The sequence below is a fragment of the Geotrypetes seraphini genome, chromosome 2 (genome assembly GCF_902459505.1).
Source record: "Geotrypetes seraphini chromosome 2, aGeoSer1.1, whole genome shotgun sequence".
In the NCBI taxonomy this organism is placed as follows: Eukaryota; Metazoa; Chordata; class Amphibia; order Gymnophiona; family Dermophiidae; genus Geotrypetes; species Geotrypetes seraphini.
In genome coordinates, this window is record NC_047085.1 from 452,349,846 (window position 1) to 452,374,516 (window position 24,671).

The 24,671-nt window shown below is 42.0% G+C and overlaps 1 protein-coding gene across 4 annotated transcripts in view; it reads right to left on the reverse strand.

Annotated features, from left to right (window-relative positions):
- PARD3 (par-3 family cell polarity regulator) overlaps positions 1-24,671 on the reverse strand; it is a 1,241,096-nt gene that overhangs the window by 561,515 nt on the left and 654,910 nt on the right. For all 4 annotated transcript variants that reach the window (XM_033931514.1, XM_033931513.1, XM_033931516.1 and 1 more), the window contains exon 12: positions 14,739-14,777. In XM_033931514.1, the coding sequence (XP_033787405.1) occupies positions 14,739-14,777 (39 nt within the window). The remainder of the gene's footprint in view (positions 1-14,738; positions 14,778-24,671) is intronic.

A 24,671-nucleotide genomic window follows, 5' to 3' on the forward strand; every position in this document is an offset into this window, starting at 1 on the left:
GTTTCCTTTTCTTGAGGCAGTTAGCTAGTCTAACACAGTCCTGGAATTCTCTGCCATAAGTAGCTTTGGTACCTTTTGGCATACCTGAATTCAGATTTAAGTTTGGTATATCTGAATTCAGATGTAAGTTTTCAAAGTTTAGCAAAGCCCTGCCTTTATTCACAATCAGTTTGCATCTGATAATCTGTTTCCTCAAAGTCAGCTTCACCCAGTTCCATAAATTCTTCTGGCTCAACATATTCCTCATTATCAGAAACAATCCTCCTGCATATCAAACTTTTATCAATAAACTTTGGAAAATGTCTGGCCTGTCTTTTAGGCAGTAATGGTTTGCTCCTTTCCCTTGGAATGGGTTTCTCCTTTTCCTTCCATTTTGGCTGTCTGTTGTTGCTATTCTGCTGCTTTCTTTTTACCTACTCATGGCTACTTTTATTGGTGCTGAGGTCACGAGGAACAGGTGTAGGTTGTTCCATGCTAAACTGCCTACTGTTGTGTGTTGTCTCAAACCGGTTCCCCGCTTGCTACTGGGTGTAACCTGATTAACAGCACCCCAGAAACTCTGACACCAGGCTCATTAGTTCCTTCAAATTTTAGGTTAGCCTTCCTAATACCAGGAGACTGGGTAAACATAAATGGGTCACTGGCTGCTCAATGTTGCTACCTTTGTTTCTGTCCAAAGGGGTATTTATTCTCTTTCCTGTTCTGGGTAGTGGCACAGGTTTAAGGTGATCAGAAAATGGTTTTATTTTTTTCTGCCCTAAACCCAGGAACAGGTTGTTTTGGGCTAACACCAGCAGGCACAGGGGCTTGATGACACCATCTAGCATCTATCCTTTCTTTTCCCCTCTTTCATCCAGCATCTGACCACTCTCGCTGCCTCTTCCATCCAGTCCGTCCAAAGACTTTTTGGAATCTGTGCAAGGGATTGAGCCTTGTAGGGGGGGGGGGATCTGGAGCCAGGAGGGGTACAACTAGAGCCTCTTTGAGGTGGGGCTTAAGTTGGGGGGGGTTGTTCTGCCAGCGGCCTGGTTAAGTGCCACTGAATATCAGCTGTTTGGCGGGGCCCTGAATGATTCAAACAGGCAGGAGCCTGGTTTGAGGCCCAATGCTCCTAGGCTGCTAGAATAATAATAGTTCACAATAAGGTCTGGGCAAGTTCCTAGAAAAAAAGTCTGTTAAGATAACTCTTATTATTTGTGTGAGTATCACGGAATCTAATGACTTGTAGAGATCCTGTCAGGTACTTGTGACTCACATTAGCTACTGTCAGAAATAGGATACTGGGCTTGATGGACTTTTGGTCTGACCCAGGATGGCAATTGTTATGTTCTTATGTTTCTCTGAAAAGGATCCCCAAAAAGCTACATTTCATTTTAGATATGAATAAATTTGTACACAGATGTGCTGGTAAAAGATGGTGCTTAATATTTTATAAAATTACAGGTTACTGCAATAGTTTATTAAACAGCATTTTTATTTAAAAAAAAAAACCCAAAAAAACAACCCACTAATTCAGCAATGGAAATAACCTCATTTCAATGCTGAATTAACAGAAAAAGCTTAACAATGTTACTTTTATGATTATCCAAAACATGAAACAGGATTATTATTTCACAAACTTTGATATAAGGCAATATATTCCATAAGTAAGTAAATGTATTGTGATGATTAAACCACAACAGGATTCCACTCCCCTACGATTTCCTTTTCCACAATCCATGTCCAAAACAATTATCAATAATCTATAGGGTTCCTTTGCGAACAATTTAGAGAAATAAAGGTCATCAGAAATGACTTCTGCTGAATGAAGGTACTGAAGTATGTAATTTCTAATAAAAATTCAATGAATGTGAAAATATAGAGGTATATCTTTGCTTAAAATTCAGAATCAATCAAAACCATGCCAATGCTGAATAAACGACACTGTGGACACACATGAGTTTTCCATTTTTCAAATACACCTAAAGTGCACAGAAAAACTGAAAGAATATTTTCTTACTAAATCAAGATAGATCTTTACTTAAAGAGATGGGCTGCTGCACTATCTCCACCCAAATATCTAGTTTTGTTCAAAAGTTTCTCTTTTAAAATAAAACAGATATAAAATTTCCTTATGCCCATCAAGGTAATATGTAGAAATAAAATAAAAAGATAAAGGAAAAAAATAATATTTTATTTATTAGACTAACTTAATATATAGCTTATAATTAGCTTTCAAAGGTAACCACTTCTTCAAATCAGAAATAAGCAAATGCTGGCAAAATCAGTATATATAAGGGAAGCATGAAAGCATTTCAGTGGTAGTTGGAAAAGCTACAGCCTGAGGTTGTGGGTTCAAACCCATGCTGCTTCTTGTGACCTTGGCCAAGTCACTTAATCCCCCCATTGTCCTAGGTATATTAGATAGATTGTGAGCTCGTCAGGATAGACATGGAAAAATGCTTGAGTACCTGAATAAATTCATGTAAACTGTTTTGAGCTCCGTTGAATGAATAAAGAGGAGGCAAAGAAGTTTGAATTTCTTTATAGTGGGAAAGAAAGCCAAGGTCTTTGTTAAGTAGGAGACAGAAATGTGACAAATCAGTTTAACCCTCAGTGGCCCTTAAGTCACTTTACATTGAATAAAACTGATATCATTAGCTATTCTATGGTGAACTTTGTACAGCAACCTGTGTTTGTGCGAGTGTAAAAAATAAATTGCTTATTATGAACCACCTGGCGTAATTAGAGTGCCAGTAATTATGCCAGGTGCCCTTCAAAATCCCCTCTCACCTTAGCATGTCCCTGAAAAGAAATACAACAATCAAAACATCAAGCAGGTAAAGCTATTTTATTAAGAGATTTTTTCCCCCCCCTTAACACTGTTATCATAGACAGTAATAATTCTGATATTGCATTTCTTAGCTCTTCCAGAAAGGATTAAGGCAATTGTTCTGATTCATATGATAGCACACCTGGGCAGGTAAGAGGTCACTATGATTGGACAGAAATGTGAACATTAATAGTCTACACCAGTAAGATTTCTACACCAGTACGATTTTTAACTATGCCTCCTAGACTGTATGGGGGTGATATTTGTCTGACAGTGGTCAATTTTTTTAAACATTTATGCTTTTAACATTAATTCACTCAAACTTTCAAAAGTGAATAAGGAAATTACAAAAAAATCATTATAAAGAAATAAACACAATTTTCCATTATTCTTAGTTCATAATATTTAGAAAGGAGCCTACAAATAAAGGAAAAATGGAATAATTATCTTAAGCTTAGACTGCAGAAGAGTTACAGATCAGTCAACCTATCGGTACAACTAATTTTGAGTTGCTAAATTCTTAAGCAACTGTCTTGAAATTACAACCTACAGAAGCTGTTTTGGGTCACAAAACATAAAAGATTTACTCTAGTATTACAGAACAAACTCTAATTCGTTCCGAGAGCAATTTTTCTAAGCTTAAGAGCCAAGAACACCTGGCATCTCTTTTGCATTAACCTTGACAAGTCAGAAAAAGTAAGACTATGAGACCTAAAAAAAAGTTTTATTCCAGGTCACGAGAGATTGTGGCAATCATTTTGAAAAGGCAGTGACTAGAGGCAGGAGTAAGTGGACTTTGCTTCTGTCTCCATTGAACCACCAAGGATTGCAGATAGAGCTGTTGGGGGGCCTATCCTGCATGTGAGAGAGGGTGGGAAGAGAATTGTAAAAAGATAGAAGAGAGGATTGGGGTAGTGTTACGGGGGGATTTGAGAGCCTCTTGATTTTTTTAATTTTAATTATACAGGTTCTGGCTAATATTCAACCAGCCTTCAGCTCTCCAAAGGTTGCATGCTTAACTATGCAGGTGCTAGTACTAAATAATCCTGGCAACCATATAACTGCTGACTCCTCCCCAATGCCACACCTTGTACCATCTCAGCCCATTTTCCTTTTTGCTCGTAAGAGTTGATATTCAGTGGCACTTCCCCCATTAAATGCTGCTGAATATCAGCTCCTGGGCGGCCTTGCGCAATTCAAATAGGCAGGAGCTTTTTCTGGCCACTGAAATCACTTTGAATAATAGGCAGTATACTTTTATTTGAGAAAAATAATAAACATGAATTTTTAAAAATGTATTTTTCCCTCTTTAGACTCCTGTAGCCAGCAGGGGTTACTATATAATTCAAGAAAGCATGGGACAGGCATGTGGGATCTGTTAGAGAGAGGAGGAAATGATAGTGGATGTGGATGAATAGACTGGATGGGCCATTTGGCCTTTATCTGCCATATTTCTATAAGCTGCCGTCATCTTCCCTCTTTCTCCCTGGGTTTAAGCACAGGGCCTGACTTCACCAAGAGCACAGAGTGAAATAATCTAGTTCCATTTTAGCCTACATTTTTTTCTTTTTTGAAAGAGAAATAATTTATTTCATGGAATAGGGCAGATTATTATACTTCACCAACTCTATTGAATGTTAACTATTTTAATGGTCTCCATATGTTAGCAAGGCTTTAATGAATCATATTTACAGATAATACACTTAAGCTCATTATTTTCATTAAGTTAATATGTCACATCTGGCAAAGACTATTTTGTTCTTCAACAGCAGATGTTAAACAGCGAGTCCCAAAATTCAGTTTTGTTTTTAAAGAATCTACAGAAAAATATACTTTGTATTAACATTTTATGCCCGATCCCCTACAGGAAAATATTTGCATATCGGAAATATAAACCATCCAGATATGTAAAGGGCAGTTATTTGGTGAAGTACTGTTGCAGCTGCTTTCAACTATTGCTGTTAGCAGGATTTACAAAAACTTTCCGTTAAGCACATATAAAATCTGATAGTAAAACCCATCCCCTCTTCAAAAGATGCTTCTGTGTTCAATTTAATGTTTTTATAAAACACATACACAAAAAAGACTAATTGTGCAGCAAGTGTATTCAAAGGAACAAAGGTTTTCGCATATGATTTTCATCTAGCACGGGACCAAAGCCTTAAGTATTGCCAAATGTTTTATTATTTATCTAAGTAAGAATGTCACAACCTGTCTATGTCAATGTTTTTACTTTTTTAGGATTAGAAGCAAACTATTCCAACCTGCTGGGTCACTAAAAGACATCTGTTTTCGAATGTCTAAACTCAGTATTTAGTTTGATTTAGGAACTTATATTCAGTTTAGCCAGATTTCAAATCAGAAAATAGATCTGTCTATATTTTAAAAATAGGCTGAATATAAAAGCAAAGCAACAAGCAGAACAAGTAATACAAAATAAATCTGTGATATACTATATATGCAGCAACTTCAGAGTTCAAAATTGACATTGAAGAACAAAACCATGACAGTACTTGTTAGCCATGTTTTTGAAATTTTTGAGATGCTTTCTGATATTTTTATCTATGGTTTGAATACTATTTGATCATTCATTTCAATGTTGTGTAGATTCTCAAAAGTAATCTTGTAATGTAGACACTTTCAGGTAAAGGAAACAAAAGTTTTCCAGAAGATGCAAACAGATTTGGCATATAAAGAGGAGCTAGCCCAAGAAGAATTTTAAAAACTAAACAAAGCAGTTTTATAACTTAGAAAAAGAAAAGCCAATGTAAATGAACTTACAAAGTTTGTTCCATTCTCCCATTTTCCCCTCCAAAAATCAAACTTTATGACTGTATTGTGAATCACTTGTAATCAAGTTTCTGTTAGTTCGAAAATCCCAAAAATAATATGTAGAAATATGTAGAGGAAGCAATGGCCTAGTGGTTAGAAGAGCTACAGCCTCAGCACCCTGAGGTTATGGGTTTAAACCCCGTGCTGCTCCTTATGACCCTGGGCAAGTCACTCAATCCTCCACTGACAGAGAGGTAAAATGCTTGAGTACTGATTGTAAACTGTTTAAATAACCTTGATAGGCCACCCCCCTACGGTACACTACAGCCTCTACGCAGACAGAGGAGATAGGACAGTTAGATGGGGACATCTTGCAGGAACTGTGGAGCCTCAGGGAGGAGGTGAAGTGCTTGAGGAGCATCAGGGAGGACGAGGCCTTTATCGATGGTGCCATCCAGGAGCTGTCCCATATCACAGAGCAGACCCATGACAAATCCATCCTCGAGACACCCAAACCTCCAGCTTTGAATTCAACGATTGGGGTACAGGAAATGATTGGAGATGCTGGTTCCTGGCAGCTGGTAACCTCCTCCATGGGCAAGCACAGAAACCCCCCCCCCCCCTTTCTCAGTCTCTTCTTCTTCTTTTTCTCACAAACAGGGTAGTTCTACATTGACCCCACAACTCACCCTGAGGAACAGATTCCAGATCTTACAAGAGGGAACCACCAAGGAGGTACCGGAAGAGGCTCAGGAAGAAACCCAGCACATAGCTTCAATTCAGGGGCTCACTGATCGGCCCCCCAGGAAAGAGTGCAAAGGAGGTGGTCATTGGGTCTCCATGCTGAGGGGCACCGAGGGACCAATTTGCAGACCAGATATGCATTCAAGGGAGGTATGCTGTCTCCCTGGAGCCAGGATACGGGATGTCACCACCTGTCTAGATAAACTTCTAAAGCCCCAGGACCATTTCCCCATGCTTCTCATCCCTGTAGGTACGAACGACACAGCCAGGAGCACCTCGGAGGACATACCCAAAGACTTCGAAGCCCTGGGTAAGAAGCTGAAGCAGATAGGAGCACAGGTGGTCTTCTCATCGATCCTCCCAGTAAGAGGCAAAGGCAAAGCCAGGGAAGAGCGTATCCAAAGGACTAACAAGTGGCTTCGCGAATGGTGCAAAGAGATGAATTTTGGATTCCTAGACCATGGAGAGGCGCTCCAAGGACTACAGGGACCAGACGGACTCCACCTGACCAGGAGAGGTAAGAACGTATTCGGACATCAACAAGCCCGCCTACTTTGTAGGGCTTTAAACTAGGTAAGTTGGGGGAGGGTACCCACTCACATTCCAGAGCAGTAAGAAACTATCCTGAGGAGGCGAGTCACAACCACACTTCTGAGTCCAAGGTAAGTACCTATACTATACACGATAATTTAGGAGTCACACTAAATCAGAAGGGAATCTCTTCGCAGAGACTTAACAAACATAAGGTATGGAGGGCTATGTATGTTAATGCGCACAGTTTGGGCAATAAAATTCTGGAATTGGAGACTGAAATAATGAACGCAGACCTAGACGTGGTGGCAATATCTGAGACCTGGTTCACGGACTTGCATGGGTGGGATATGGTTATATCGGGCTACAACCTACTTCGTCGTGACACGGAGGCCAAGTTAGGAGGAGGGGTAGCACTATACACTAAAGAAAACATCAAAACTACCAGAATCATGGATGTTAGATACACCGGGGAATCCCTCTGGGTGAACCTGGCCAGAGGGAACGAAAAATGCCTGTACCTTAGTATGGTATATAGACCTCCAAGACAACAGGAAGACAAAGATATAGAATTGATCGAAGATATAGAGAACATCACTTTGCGTGGGGACACAGTACTGCTAGGGGACTTCAACATGCCCGATGCAGATTGGAACACACTCTCTGCGACTACCTGTGGCAGCAGAAGAATATTAACCTCCATAAAGGGTGCATGTCTCATACAAATGGTATTGGAGCCCACTAGAGACCAGGCGATACTGGACCTGGTACTCACCAACGGAGACAGCGTCTCAGAAGTTTCGGTAGGCTATACGCTGGCCTCCAGCGACCATAACATGGTATGGCTTAACCTCAAGAAAGGTTTCTCTAGATCAAACACAGCGACGAAGGTCCTCAACTTTAGAGGCACATACTTCAAATGCAGGGGAGATTTTGTCGATCAGGAGCTGCAAAACCAAGCACAAACTGACAATGTGGAGACTATGTGGTCAACTCTGAAATCCACCCTGCACGAAGCAACTAATCGCTATATAAAAACAGTTAGCAAAAGTCAGAGAAACAAAAGACCCCAGTGGTTCAGTACTGATATTTCGGACCTCGTTAAAGAGAAGAAAAAAGCATTTATTGCCTACAAACATTTAGGAAAGCGGGAGGCAAAAGAAGACTATCTGGACAGGTTTAAAGCTGTCAAAAAGGCAGTCAGAGAGGCCAAGCTCAGAATAGAGGAGAATCTAGAAAGGAGATAAATCCTTCTTTAGGTATATTAATGACAGGAAAAGAAACAAAGATGGGATAGAATGCCTTAGGCAATCGGACGGGAATTATGCAGAATCGGATTCCACTAAGGCCGAACTACTAAATGAATACTTCTGCTCAGTCTTCACCTGTGAGGCGCCGGGATCCGGTCCACAGTTATGGACAAGGGAAAGCCAGAAAGACCCGTTTCAAGATTTTGAGTTTACGCCCAGTAGCGTCTACTGCGAACTTTCAAGACTCAAAGTAAACAAAGCCATGGGACCAGACAACCTACACCCCAGGGTGCTCAGAGAGTTGAGTGAAGTCCTGGCGGAACCATTATCCGTGCTCTTCAATCTTTCCCTAAGCACGGGGAAGAGTCCCCTTAGACTGGAAAACAGCTAAAGTTATTCCACTCCACAAAAAGGGCTGCAGGACAGAGACGGCAAATTACAGACCGGTTAATCTCACATCCATAGTGAGCAAACTCATGGAAACACTGATCAAACAAAAGCTTGACACAATCCTGGACGAGGAAAATCTACGTGATTCCCACAAACACGGATTTACCAAGGGCAGGTCATGCCAATCAAATCTGATTAGCTTCTTTGACTGGATAACAAAACAACTGGATGCCGGGGAGTCCTTGGACGTAGTGTATTTGGACTTCAGCAAAGCTTTTGATAGCGTCCCACACCGCAAGTTATTGAACAAGCTGAAATCGCTGGGATTAGGGAAAACACTAACTGCATGGGTTAAGGATTGGCTGAGCGGTAGACTTCAGAGGGTGGTGGTAAATGGTACCCCCTCCAAAACGTCGGATGTGACCAGTGGAGTGCCACAAGGCTCGGTCTTGGGCCCGATCCTATTCAACATATTCATAAGTGATATGACCCAAGGGCTTAGAGGAAAAATATCATTGTTCGCCGACGACACCAAACTGTGCAACATAGTAGGTAAAAGCACTTTGCCTGACAGTATGGCGCAGGACCTACTACTATTGGAACAATGGTCATCGACTTGGCAGCTCAGCTTCAATGCTAAAAAATGTAAAGTAATGCACCTGGGTACAAGAAATCTGTGCAGAACTTACACACTAAATGGTGAGACCTTAGCTAGGACCACGGCAGAACGTGATTTAGGAGTAATCATTAGTGATGACATGAAAACTGCCAATCAAGTGGAAAAGGCTTCCTCCAATGCAAGGCAAATGATGGGTTGTATCCGTAGAGGTTTTGTCAGCAGGATGCCAGAAGTCATAATGCTGCTGTACAGATCCATGGTGAGACCTCATTTGGAATATTGTGTTCAATTCTGGAGACCTCATTACCGGAAAGATGTGCTGAGAATTGAGTCGGTTCAGCGAATGGCCACCAGGATGGTCTCGGGGCTCAAGGATCGCCCGTATGAAGAAAGGCTGAATAAATTGCAGCTGTACTCACTTGAGGAACGGAGAGAGAGAGAGGAGACATGATTGAGACGTTTAACTATATCACGGGCCGTATCGAGGTGGAAGAAGATATATTACGTCATATAAAACCCTCGTCTACCAGAGGGCATCCGCTGAAAATCAGGGGAGGGAAATTTCATGGTGATTCCAGAAAGTATTTCTTCACCGAAAAGGTGGTCGATCATTGGAACGAACTCCCACTGCAGGTGATTGAGGCCAACAGCGTGCCAGATTTAAAAAATAAATGGGATATTCACGTGTTATCTCTAAGGGTGTAAAGGCAGGCGGGTGGGTCAGTATAATCAAGGGGGTGGGTCCTTAGAGTGAGCAGACTTGATGGGCTATGGCCCTTTTCTGCCGTCATTTCCTATGTTTCTATGTTTCTATTTAAATGCCTGAAATAAATAAATAGAGAAATAAAAATAAATAAAACAAAACAAAAAGAATCCAAGTGATACCTTTTTATTGGACCAACTAGACCAGGGGTGCCCAAATGGTCAATCGTGATCGACCAGTATATCGCAAAGGCAACGCATGTCGATCGCATTGCCTTTGCGATCTTGTTCTTCCTGCCTCCCGAGCCAGGCCAGGCGCATACAAGTGCCGAATCTACAAGCTTTCACCTCCAATGTCAATTCTGACATTGGAGAGGAAGTTATGGACCAGCCAATCACTGCCTGGCTGGCCTGGAACTTCCTCTATTATGTCAGAATTGAAGGCTTGTGGGCCCGGTGCTTCTACGCGCAAGGCCTGGCTCAGGGTAGCAGAGATAAATCGGTGTGGTGGCTTGGTGGGGGCAAGGAGAGAGAAAGAATCGGAGAAGTGGAGAAATCTGCGGGATGGCTTTGGGGGGGGCAGGGGGAGAGGGAAAGAAAGACAGGCAGGCAGGTGGAAAGAGGAAGAAAGAGAAATAAAGAGGGGGTAGGAGGAGAGAGAAAGACAGGCAGGCAGGAGGGAGAGAGAAAGACAGAAATAAAGAGGTGGGCAGGGGGAGAGAGAAAGAAAGAAAGACAGAGAGATAAAGGGAGGGGCAGAAAGAAAGAAAGGCAGAAAGAAAAATATTGGATTTACAGAAGAAGGAAGTGCAACCAGAGACTAATGAAATCACCAGACAAAAAGGTAGGAAAATTATTTTATTTTCAATTCAGTGATCAAAATGTGTCCGTTCTATATAAGGGGCATACCCCACTTTGTTCAACGAGTCATATGTCACATTATATAGATCAGGCTTGCAAAACTTTTTCTATCAGTGGTTGCATTTTATATTTTGTAACATTTGGAGGGCCAAAACACACACCTTTGTATTTTTCCATATGCTTCATCAAATAGTGGCAAAATACAACAATGTGTCATCTCCTCTCAGGGAGTCTCTCTCTCTCTCTATCTATTACCTGTAACTTTCATCCAGTCTACATGTTCTCTCTCATGTCCCCCCCCCCCCAAAGACTTTGCCCAGTCTCTGGCCATACCTCTTCCTATGCACCCTAACATCCTTCTAGCTTTTACTATCATCTTTTAACCTGTTTGGCCACCTTAAGATCATCCCATACTATCATACCCAAGCCCTGCTCCTCTTTTGTTCACAAAAATTTTTCACCCCTAAACTGTACCATTCCCTCAGGTTTCTGCAGCCTAAATGCATGACCTTGCATTTCTTAGCATTAAATCTTAGCTGCCAAGTTACAGACCATTCTTCAAGCTTCGCTAGGTCCTTCCTCAAGTTTTCCACACCATCAGGGGTGTCTACTCCATTTTTGTATCAACTGCTAATAGGTAAATCTTACCTGACAGCCTTTCAGCAATATCACTTACAAATATGTTAAAAGGTCCAAGAACCAAACCTTGAGGCACACCACTGGTAACATCCCTTTTCTCAGAGAGATTTCCTGCGTTGCCTTCCACGTAACCAGTTCCTGCCCCAGTCCTTCAATTTGGGGCCCATACTGAGGGCACTCAGTTTATTTATTAGACACCTGTGTGGAACACTATCAAAGGCTTTATTAAAATCTAAATACACCACATCTAGCGCTCTCCCTCTATCCAATTCTCTGGTTACCCAGTCAAAGATATTGATCAGATTTGCCTGACAAAACTGGCCATGTTGCCTCAGGTCCTGTAATCTACAGGATTCCAAAAACTGTACTATCCTCTGTTTTAAAAGCATTTCCATTAATTTACTTACAAAAGAAGTCAGACTTTCCAGCCTGCAGTTCCATTCCTCTTCCTTACTTCCACTTTTGTGGAGAGGGATGACATCTGCCCTTCTCCAATCCTCCAGTACCACTCTTGACTCTAATCACTGAAAAAGTCAGCCAGCAGAGCCGTCAGAAATGAGGGGAAGTGAAAATTTGAAGTAAAGTATGGTGTAGATAATGGGCTGATGAACTGGTTAGAGAAAAGTGCTGTAGATGGTCTGCATGGTGGGTGGGGGGAGAGGGGAGATAAAAAGTATGATGCCGACATGCTGCCAGGGGAAAGAAAGTGTGGCAGGACTCTAGTTTTGATTTGTCTACATTACCTGCCCTACTCTTGACATTTAAATGTAGGCTGGTAATTCATTACCAGATGTATTTTGGTTTTCGTTCCTGGTTGAGAGGAAATTTGTTGTGAGTTTTGAGTTCAGCACCCCCAATCATTTTCAAAAGTTGGCTCCTATGAATCTTGCTATAAGCACCACATGAATTAACCAAGCTTCCAATGGTGTCAAGGGTTATAAAAAAGCATATGGAGGGCCGTGTTCTGATCCCAAGGTCGTAGCTTGGAAAAGCCTTATATAGAAATATATACTCACAGAGATATGATACCATTTTATTGAATCCATTTAAGAATTATCCAAAGATGTCAGTATCACTGACAGAAAACTCTGGCACATGTTTATAAAATGTTTTGCTTTCAGGATCCATTTTAACCAAGTAGGGTTCCAATTCCCATTCTCTTTCTAAGAACACACTCAAGAAGTATGCCTGCTGTAACATCTAGTGTAGGTGGTTATTTATACAGATTGGCTGGCAGCCTGCATGACAGCTGCTTAATGAGGTGAGGGGAAACAGCTAAGCTGTTAATAATAAAGGCAGACTGTTTAAAAAACAATACAATGACCTGGAAATGGCAGATTTTAGAGCAGCTGCCAGAGTGACCAAAGAACAAGATTGAGTTTAGCCTTAGAGTAAACATCGCTCATAGTTTATTACTGAGCAGGGATGGTACGCATCTATCAAAGAAGGGAAGAAGTGTCTATGGCAGCAGGCTGGCTAATCTACTGAAGAGGGCTTTAAACTAGAAGTGATGGGGCAGGGTGATCTAAGCGGGCAGGGTGATCAAAGCCCCCAGGTGAGTATAAGCCCTCAGGTAAGTAAATCACTGAATATCTCTATACAGATGGGAAAAGGGGGCAATGTCTGGAAAGCAATATATACTAATGCTCGAAGTATGGGAAACAAGATTCTGGATCTCGAAGCTGAGATGGAAGAAGATATGTTGGATATAGTGGTGATAACGGAAACGTAGTTCACAGAGAACCATGACTGGGATACAGTGGGATACAGTTATACCAGGCTACAATCTGTTCAGGAGACACAGGGTAGGAAGAAAAGGAGGGGGGAGCAGCGATATATGTTAAAGACCATATTAAAGCCACGCAATTACTGGATCTGCAGTGCAAGGAAGAGGCACTATGGATCAATTTGGAAAGATGGAATAGTGACTATATTTGCATTGGTATGATATTCAGGCCTCCTTCACAGATGGAAGAAGTGGACAGAGATTTAATAGTAGACATTCAGGATATATCTTTAAAAAATAGGAAGTTTTACTAGTAAGTGATTTTAACATGTTGGATGTTGATTGGGATATCCCTATTGCGTGGTCTTCTAGAAGTAGGGTGATCCTGAATTCTCTACAAGGAAAACTGTTCCAGCAGTTAGTAATAGAGCCCACGTGTTTTTCTCTCCCCCTGCCTGCCTGTCTTTCTTTCTCTCTTCCCCTGCTCCCCTCTTTAGTTCTGTCTTTCTTTCTCACCCTGCCTACCCCAAGCCATTACGCCGATTTCTCCCTGCTTCCCCGAGCCAGGCCTAGCACGTACAAGCGCCGGACTTACAACCTTCACCTCCGACGTCAATTCTGATGTCGGAGAGGAAGTTCAGGGTCAGCCAAGGTGAAGGCTTGTGGGTCTGGCGCTTGTATGCGCCTGGCCTGGCTCGGGGAGGCAGGAAGAACAAGATCGCAAAGGCAACACGACTGACTCGCATTGCCTTTGCGATCTACTGGTCGATTGCAATTGACCATTTGAGCACCCCTGGCCTAGACGGAACTTATACGTAGTGACAGGCGATCTAAAAACACGTCTAAGTGCCCAGAAGGTATCCAAAATGACCAGATAACCACTGCAGTGAAAAAGTATAGAACTCCACACACTCCCCTAGTGATCACAGACCCCCCCCCCCCCACACCGCATTAAAAAATGGAATAAAAAAATGCATACCTGCCTCCAGAAAATCAGCACCTGGCATAGGAAAGCCTAGTAGATCTGTACAGAGGTGGCTTAAGTAGTCTTGGGGGTGGGCTAGTAAACCACAGAAAGGAGGACCCAAGCCTATAAGCCACTCTAACCACTGCATTTTGATTATGCACCTCAAAGCTGTTAATTGGCTTCATTTTCAAAGCTTCAATGTTATATTAGCATACTTAAATATTCACCTTTAGGGTCTGAAATTTTCAAAATTAATTTGACATAACCATGTAAACATTCTGAATATATTTAACACTTTTACTATGGATTTACTATGCAAATACAATAACAGAAGAAAAACATTTCACTATTATCTTTTAGAATTAAAGAAAAGTGTCAAGAAATCTTGATTTTGAGCAAGCCTACTAATCAATAGGTATTGCAACTAAACATTTCGGAGTGATGCAAGAAAACAAAGGAAGGCTGGCAACATCACAGAAAGTGTGAAATGAGCATGCCCCTTTTTAAATTGCACTCAAGGGTTTGTTTAATGTTGCAAAGCATGCAATTTCTAGAAAATTGCAATTTAAATAACACCTTACCAGTCATCTCCTCCCTGTAATTTTGCATATACTGTGGGCTCCTTAGCCACAACTATTTGATACATATTCCATAATTTAGATAAGGACCTAGATTTTAGTAATTTTTCCAAATGTTCTGAAAGCATGGAAAAATAAAGCACTCACCGACTCTCTTGTGCCTGGCATCTGACTTGCTTCCATGTTCTAGAAGAAGGGAAGAGAATAAAAACAAAGCTGCTATTAACATCTACCTAATGAACTTCAATGGCTCAGAACAAACTACAGTATATGTGTTATGATGTTACATTAGAGAAAAGCAAGAAGAAAAATTGGGGGGGTGGGGAACACAATTTTTAGTTAGTACAGAACCCTAAGCCACAAGTAGTGATCAGTAAAATTATAGCAAAGGCTTTATTTTATTAGCTGATTTTGCTTTTAAAAAATGTTATGTTTTTGGTTACAAGGGAAACAGGAGACAAAGAGAGTAGGGTTACCATATAGCTCCAGAAAAAGGAGGATGGATTGAGATATCCAAGTTTTACTTCAATTTCTTTCAATGGAAGTTAAAACCCGCATGTTTCAATCCGTCCTCCTTTTTCTGAAGCCATATACCCTGTTTTCCTGAAAATAAGACCTATCCCGAAAATAAGACCTATCATGATTTTTAAAGATGCTCCTAATATAAGCCCTAACCCCAAAATAAGCCCTAGTAAAGATTGACCCCTGAAGGCCCCCCACCCCCCATATGTCCCCGACACTCCCCAACTCCAACCCTGACACTAGTGCTGCCCGATTCGCCAGACTCGTCAATTCAGCAACCCCCACCCTGGTGAGATCTAACATACCTCCACTCTGAGGCCTCTTATAGCAGCGCTGGCAGCAGCACTTTCTCCCTCCCTATGTGCAGCATCTTTCCTCCCTCTCACCCATTCCCTTGTGCAGCATCTTTCTATCTCTCTCCCATCCCCATGTGCAGCAGAATCCCACCGACCCTCCCACCATGAGACTGACATACCATACCGCCGAGGCCTCGAAAAACAGCAGCAGCAGCAGCGCACCAAACAGGGCCTTTCCTTTGCTGCTGCTGTTTTTGGAGGCCTCAGAGGTATGGTATGTCAGTCGGTGGGGTTCTGCTGCACAGGGGGTGGGAAGGAGGGATAGAAAGATGCTAAACAAGGGGATGGGTGAGAGGGGAGGAAAGATGCTGCACATGGGAGAGGGGAGAAAGGAAAGAGTAAGAATTGGGGTGGAGGAAAGGAAGGGAGAGATGATGTTGTACATGAAAAAAATAAGACATCCCTGAAAATAAGACCTAATGCATTTTTTTAATCCAAAATTAATATGACACTGTCTTATTTTCAGGGAAACACGGTAGTAACCATAAATGAGGAACAAACCATGAAACCCTTGTGACTGAGGACTTCCTATTCACCACGGGAGTTCTATGACAATATCACTGCAGGGAAAAGTTGAGGCAAAAAAAATATATATATATCAGAAAGTTAAAGTAAAAACAGTGAACTATAATAATAAATTTCAATAAATAAAGTCCGTATAAAGGAAATTAAAGAAGAGTGGGTTGTGAACACAATTGGTCAGGCTGACTTTAAAAGAAGCGTATGGCAGGTGATGCCACACAGGGAGAACTTGTGGCTAAAAGAAATGCTAAGAGAAGCACTGCAAGGCCCACCAGTCTCTCTTCCTCCCCAACTCCATCCACACCACACTTACACTATGTCTTCCAGTCCACTCTGGCACATCTATACAACCCACAATCTCCCCCTCATAGCCAGTCCTCAAGTCCCTCTCCCCTACCTAACTTATGCACACCATATACTTTCTTCTCTCTCATACCATCTCCACTTCTCTTCTCAGTTCCTCAGCATTTTAATGCCTGCGGCAGAAATCCAGACATAAAGCCACCCGGACGCCTGATGGAACGCCAGAAAAGAAGACATGTACGGGAAAACCCAGACATATGGTAACCTCACCCACTGTATATCCTAACAGTAAAATAACATATTAATTCTGGTGAGTACAGGGTTGGAGAAGGGCAAAATATGCTTAATCAATAAATGCTATTTCTATACATGTTTCTTTATCCTAAATTGTTATTCTGGGGGGGAAAAAAAGAGAATTTGATGATTGTGTTTTAAATATGTTTGCTTTTAAATATTTGCTTTCTGTTTATTTCTAATGTTTTAATTAATGTTATACTGTGATTTTAGAGGATGTACTAGCAAAAGTAAACATAAGAACATAAGAATAGCCTTATTGGGTCAGACCAATAGTCCATCAAGCCCAGTAGCCCGTTCTCAAGGTGGCCAATCCAGGTTACTAGTACCTGGCCAAAACCATTCTACCGATCGAGGGCAAGCAGTGGCTTCCCCATGCCTTTCTCAATAACATGTCAAGAAAGAACTCATTAAAAAAAATAAACTTTCATCAGGACTCATCCCAGATATAACAGTCAACAAACAGTTCATTCCAAATTTCCAGAGCTATGCAACGGAACAAGTTAACCTTTCTAGAACCTCTAAAAGTTCACAGAAAAAATTTATTCGAGACAACTTTGCATTTCAAGGTCCCAAAACATGGAATCATCTCCCACTAAGTCTAAGAGAAGTTCCTTCCTATTATCACTTCAGGAAATTGCTGAAAACACAACTCTTCTCTCTGTAATCTAGTGACTAAATTGGTGTCTCAAACGTTTTTTGCTCTGGCACACTAAACAGAACAAATGTTTTTCGCACACACTAAACAGAGCAACTGTTTTTTCACAGCACATTATAATTGAAATTATAAAATTGCAAAACCAACAAAAAATTAAATTTGAGAGTTATTTATTTAAAGTTTTTTAATGCCATGTATGGATCATTGTAACAATGGTAAAACTAAAGTAAATAGAATAGAATTAGACACATGGAAACTTGATGGCAGATAAAGGCCAAATGGCCCATCTAGTCTGCCCATCTGCAGTAACCATTATCTCTCTCTCTTAAGAGATCCCATGTGCCTGTCCCACACCTTCTTGAATTCAGACACAGTCTCTATCTCCAGCACTTCTTCAGGGAGACTGTTCCACGTATCTACCACCTTTTCTGTAAAAAAGTATTTCCTTAGATTACTCAGAGCCTCTTAACTTCATCCTATGCCCTCTCATTCCAGTGCTTCCTTTCAATTGAAAGAAACTCGACTCATGCACATTTATGCCACATAGGTATTTAAACATCTATTATATCTCCCCTCTCTCACCTTTCCTTTAAAATATACATATTGAGATCTTTAAATCTGTCCCCATACGCCTTATAACAAAGACTACACACCATTTTAGTAGCCTTCCTCTGGAACGACTCCATCCTTTTTTTATCTTTTTGAAGAAGCAGTCTCCAGAATTGTACACAATATTCTAAATGAGGTCTCTCCAGAGTCTTATAAAGGGGCATCAATACCTCCTTTTTCCTACTAGCCACACCTCTTCCTACTCACCCTAGCATCCTTCCAACTTTCGTAGTCTCCTTTTCAACCTGTTTGGCCACCTTAAGATCATCACATACAATCACAACCAAGTTCTGCTCTTCTATCATTGCACATAAGTTCTTCATCCCCTAAATTGTACTGTTCCTTCGGCTTTTGCAGACCAAATGCATGACCTTGCATTTCTTAGCATTAAATTTTAGCTGCCAAATTTCAGACCATTCTTCAAGCTTTGCTAGGTCTTTCTTCATGTTATTCACACCATATGCGGTGTCTACTCTTTTGCAGATTTCAATATCATCCACTAAGACGAAAATCTTATCTGACAGCCCTTCAACAATATCGCTTATAAAAATGTTAAAAAGAACAGGCCCAAGAACAGAACTTTGAGGCACACTAATGGTAACATCCCTTTCCTCAGAATAATCTCCATTGACCACTAGCCTCTGTCATCTTCCACTTAACCAGTTCCTGACCCAGCCCATCACTTAGGGGCCCATCCCAAGAGTACTCGGTGTATTTATTAGATGTCTGTGTGGTACACCATCAAAGGCTTTGCTAAAATCTAAATACACCACATCTAGTGCACTCCCTCTACCCAATTATCTGGTCACCCAATCAAAAAAATACATTAGATTTGTCTGACAAGACCTACCTTTAGTGAATCCATGTTGCCTTCAGTCCTGTAATCCACAGGATTCCAGAAACTTCATCATTCTCTGTTTTAAAAGTATTTCCATTAATTTGCTTACCACAGAAGTTAGACTTACTGGCCTTAAATTTCCTATATCTTCCTTACATCCACTTTTGTGTAGAGGGACCATTATCCGCTCTTCTCCAGTCTTCCGGTCCCACTCCCAACTCTAGAGAAGCATTGAAAAGGTCAGTCAGCGAAGGCACAAGAACTTCCCTAAGTTCCTTCAGCACCCTCGGATGTACACCATCGGCCCCATCACTTCATCTACCTTTAATTTAGCTAGCTCCTCGTGAACACAACCTTCTGAAAATCGATCGGGGTCTACTACTCTACCATCCCTATTTCCATTTGTCTTCTGTGCTCCTGTTCCCAGATCTTCCCAGGATTGTGAACTCCTCCCCCTGCAGTCCATTGGAGAGATCAATCTGCCTGCTTTTAAATATCAGCAGCAGTGGAGATCAACTGCTTTTACACCTAAGCAGCAACGAGACCAGCCACAACCACCGAGAGAACACAGACCCGATCCTACCAAGAGTGTGAACTCTTCCCCCCCTGCAATCCGCTATGAAGATCGACTGTCGGCTCCGGGCGGCTTTCCCGCAGAGGAGAGAATCCTGCATTCATCGTGGGCCTCATCTGGGGCAGCCTCCTTGGAGCGGCTGGGGCACGGGCAGTGTGTCTGGGAGGGAATGCATGGATGGGAGAACATCGCAGGGGAGGAGACATAGACATCTTGGGACTGTCGGCCAAGTCTCTTCCCTGAAGAAGCCCTTTTTCTGGAAACTAAAATCTTGTTAAAATGTTTATTTTATTTTTATTTTTCCTCTAACTCTACTTTTCACTTCTCTATTACCCTCCAGGTACTTTAGTTAGATTGTGAGCCTTCGGGACAGTAAGGGAATTTTTCAAGTACCTTTCCTATTTCTAATCTTAATGTATATTTTCTGTAAACCGCTTAGAACCTAACGGATGTAGCGGTATATAAGAAATAAATTACATTACATTACATTACATCTTCAGTTATGAACACAGAACAGAAATGTCTGTTAAGCAATTCAGCCTTTTCTTTATCAGCTTCTGCATATTCCTCCCCTTCACCTTTGAGTCTCATAATACCACTTTTGTACTCTTCCTATCACTGATGTATCTAAAAAAATGTTTTGTCTCCCCATTTTACCGTGTCAAGCTATTTTTATTTTCCATTTGTATCATCGATTTCCTGACTTCACGACCAGCCTCTCTTAACTTTTCCAGATATTTTTGTCTGTTTTCCTCTTTCTGCGATCCTTTGTAGTTTAAGAAAGCTAACTTTTTATTCCTTACCTTCTCAGCTACTACTTTGCAAAACCAAAGTGACCGTCTTCTTACCTTTACTTACTTGTCACACTAAAACATTTATCGCCCTTACAATAACTCCATTCAGTTTTGCCCCCTGCATTTCTGCTCCTACCAGATGTTCCCATCCAGAATACAATTTCTTGATGTAATCTTCCAAATGAACAAAGCTAGTTTTTTTTAAAGTCTAGAACCTTTACTTTTGAATGAGCCCTCTCTATACCTGTCTTAATATTAAAACATACAATGCAGTGATCACTGGACGCCAGATGATCACCCAATGTAACATCAGAAACACTTTCTCCGTTTGTAAGCACTAAGTCCAGTATGACCCCATTCCACGTAAGTTCCATTACCAACTGCTGGAACACTTCTCTTTTCAGAGAATCCAGGATCTCTCTACTTCTAGAAGACCCTACAATAGGGATGCCCCAATCAACATCCGGTATGTTAAAATCACCAATTAGTAAAACTTTCCCTTTTTTAGATATATTATGATGCCCTGATTCTCCAAAAGTGCGTCCCGATTTTAGGCAGCTGTAGGCGTCCTACAGCTGTCTAATCAGCCAATCGGGATGCACGTTTTGTTTGTTTTTTTTAAATGCTCCCCAGGCAGGCCGCCTATATTGAAGGCGAGGCCCGCAAGACACCTAGGCCCTGATTTTGTATAGGACGCCTGGGAGAGGCGTCCTATTCAGAATCGGCCTACACTAAAACCCCGATACTGTAACCGGCGTCCATGTTACAGACGCTGGTTAGAGAATCGGGTTATATTAGACACGGCCCGCTACACTTATCGCGGCAAGGGATCTCTCTGCCGCTATAAGTATAGCGGGCCGCGGCCTGTCCGATCGGATGCCCCCCCCTCTGACACTACCGACCACCCCCTCCCACCCCGACACTACCGATTGCTGGCAGGAGGGTGTCCAATCCCTCCTGCCCGAAGACGCACCCCCCCCCCCCCCCCGGTGCTAACAACCCCCAAACCTCCAAACTAACCTGTTCTTCAGGCCAGACGGTTCTTGCCTGCTTCGTCGAAATGAGGCGGGCTCACCCCTTCCCGGCCCATCCCGCCGAAGCCTAAGGCCTGATTGGCCCAGGCTCTAGAAGCCTGGACCAATCAGGCCTTAGGCATAGCGGGTCCACCCATCCCCACTTAATCTAAGGCCTGATTGGCCAATCAGACCTTAGACTTAGTGGGGATGGGCGGACCTGCTATGCCTAAGGCCTGATTGGTCCAGGCTTCTAGAGCCTGGGCCAATCAGGCCTTAGGCTTCGGCGGGATGGGCTGGGAAGGGCCGGGCCCGCCCGCCTCATTTCGATGAGGCGGGCCTACCAGCTGGATGGGCAAGAACCGTCTGGCCTGAAGAACAGGTTAGTTTGGAGGTTTGGGGGTTGTTAGCGATCCATATTGTCGGGGGGGGGCATCTTCTGGCAGGAGGGATCGGTAGTGTCGGGGTGGCAGGGAGATCGGTACGGGGTGGGAGGGAGATCGGTAATGTCGGGGGGGGCGGTTGGTAGTGTCAGGGGGGGCGGTCGGTAGTGTCGGAGGGGGGGGGCATCCGATCGGACAGGCCGCGGCCTGCTATACTTATAGCAGCAGAGAGATCCCTTGCCGCGATAAGTATAGCGGCTGCGTCTACTTACAATGTAGACCAGCATTTTGCTGGCCTACATTTTAAGGTTTCTTCCTCTACTAGGGAGAAGCGTAGGGCCACCTAGGTTCGCCTAAGGCCCTTAGGCGAGCTTAGGCGTCTTGCGGGTCTCCCTAGGCTCCCGGAGGCGCCTTCAGGCCTGCCTGGGGAGCATTTTTTTAAAAAAACGTGCATCCCGATTGGCTGATTAGACAGCTGTAAGACGCCTACAGCTGCCTAAAATCGGGACGCACTTTTGGAGAATCAGGGCCTGAATGTCTACTAATCAATGTGATGGATGTGCTTGTTTTTGAGTGCAAATTAACTCAAAATGCGGCTCAATAGTCGACAAGCAAACATGTATTTCATCATCCACCATCTGCAGTCGTTCTCTTTTTTTAAAATTTAATTTCTATCAGAGCTAAAAATCCAAGTTCGCAAAAATAAGAAGGTCCAAACGGTAACAAAGCCTTGATTGGTTAAGTTAGGATAACTACTGCTACAAAAATAAAAATAAAATTACTTACTTTTCAAGGACCAATCACGGCAAAGAATGATGATTGTCTAGTAGCTGTATCCTTATGAAAACAGATGCTTATAACATTGACAGAGTTTTGTACATGTCATCTATACTAGTGTATACTGCTCAAGGGAATTTTAAAAACAAAGTAATTCTGGAATCTCTAGTGGCACACCTGGAATCTCTTTGGGGCACACTACTGTGCATTGGCATACTGTTTGAGATACATTGGACTAAATGGTCATCTGTTCTCTAGGCACGCCACTGTAACTACCATAACTGGTACTAATCTTACTTTAGGCAGCACTGAATACTCTCTCTTTGTAATCTTATGACCTTTGACCAATTGTTACCACACATTCTACCATAACTGCTATATCTGTTACAAATCGTATTGTAAGCCTAATTGAATCCATGTAGAAAATTATATGGTATGGTATTTGCCAGTCCTTGATCCAGCCCAGCTGGTACAGAAATTTTTACTAAAAACATAGAACAATTTTGCAACCTTTGTGTCTGCAGTTTAAATTCAATCCTCTTGACTATCCTTGATCTTGGTTTTTCTCTGCCCTAATGCTCCTCCTTTCAAGGATTTTCTTCCAGTCTTCTTTCCATGTTATCATCATTTCTTTTTCCTCCATGTATATTTGTCTCTTCATGGTTTCTCTCTATAGCTTCTCTCATCTCACTTCTTCTAGTCTTACTCCCTCCTCCACTTCTCACCCTACCCTCATGTCTGATTTCTCCACAGTGACCACACCACCACATTTCTCTCAGGCTGCTTTTTTCCCCAGTCCCACACAGCTACTCTCCATATCTGTCTAAAGCTTGTGTCCCCCTATGCCTGCTCTTTTCCTCTCTCCCAGATCATGTCTCCTTCTGCTAGCAACGTTCCCTCACAGAGTCCATGCAATCTTCCTGAATTTCTCTCACTCCTCCCCCACAGCGCTACTATTAGTCCCTGTTCCCATCACCCAGCCTCTCTTCTCTTTATAGCTCCTTCCTTGATCCTTTTCAATTCCTTTCACCCCTTCCTTGCTCCATTTATTTAGGGGCCTTAGTCCTAATAAACTTTGGTGTGTACTTTGTAGAAAAATGCCTAGCATTTTTACATGAAAAGGCCAATTATTGGTGCCTCTGACATATATAAAGATGAAACACGGTGCATGTTAAACAAATAATCCCCTGGCCAACTTGGACATGTTTTTAAGATAAGTTAGCTTGTTGTTATAATGAAATATTTAAGAAAAAAAAAGATCAAAAATTGAATTTTACAGACTAAAGACAGAGGTTGCACATAAAGCTTAGTGGCTATGAGAGCTTTGAGCCCTAAGTGGTGCCACTGAGGTCCTGAGTGAAGTCTATGAACTCTTGATTGTAATCTTAAGAATTTTATGACATCTATTATGTATCATAAAATAACATGGGCACTTGCCAAGTTAAAGATTGAGGTGGTGTATATGTAAGCCTATCAAAACGTAATAATTCATTCAATTTGCCATGTCTTCTGACAACATTAGATATAAAATATTGTGAATTTGACCCAGCTCCAATTGTTAAGCCCATAGGAGGGAAAAAAATGCAGCAGCTGTTATCACAGTGAACCCTGCTGGCCAAAAAGAGATACTCAGGACTTCATATATAGTACTACAAAGTGCTACAAGGGTGGTTTGAAAAGTCTGGTTAAAAAAAGCAAGTTAAACTATGTAGTCTTCATCGCGGGATATACACTTAGTCCAGCAAGTTTCCAGTTTTTCATATCATAGGAAAAACTTCCTCAATCTGAGAAGAAACTTCCTTCCAAAATCAGTCCAGGAAGAAAGTTCCTTTCAGCAACATGATGAGGTTGTATGTGTTACCTGGCCTTAACATTTTATTTATTTGTTTGATTTTTTAGCCCATCCTCCCAAAGGAGCTCAGAACAGTTAACAAATCAGGTACTCAAGCATTTTCCCTATCTGTCCCAGCAGGCTCACAGTCTATCTAATGTCCTGGGGCAGTGGAGGATTAAGTGACTTGTCATGGTCAGAAGGAGCAGCGTGGGGTTTTGAACCCACAACCTCAGGGGGCTGAGGCTGTAGCTCTAACCACTACAATACATACTCCTCTTAGGGTGTAAGCAAAAAAGTGAAAACCAAAATGTTTGAAAGTTTATAATAAGATAGCTAATTTGAAGAGCCTGTATCTGAACGATCAAAGGCGAAGATCATTAAACTTGGAAGCTACCTTCTCTCCCACAGACTAATTTGTTTTTGCTGACTAGAGTGCCAGAATAGTTAGAGAAAGGAAGGAAAGGGAGTAGGGGGAAAAACCAGAATTTTGACAGGAAAATAAAGAATAAAATTGGCTGATTATATTAAAATGAAGGAAGGGTTAAGGTTTAAATGGAGGGGGGGGGGATGTCAGCAGTAAATGTCAAGATCCTACAATTTTCT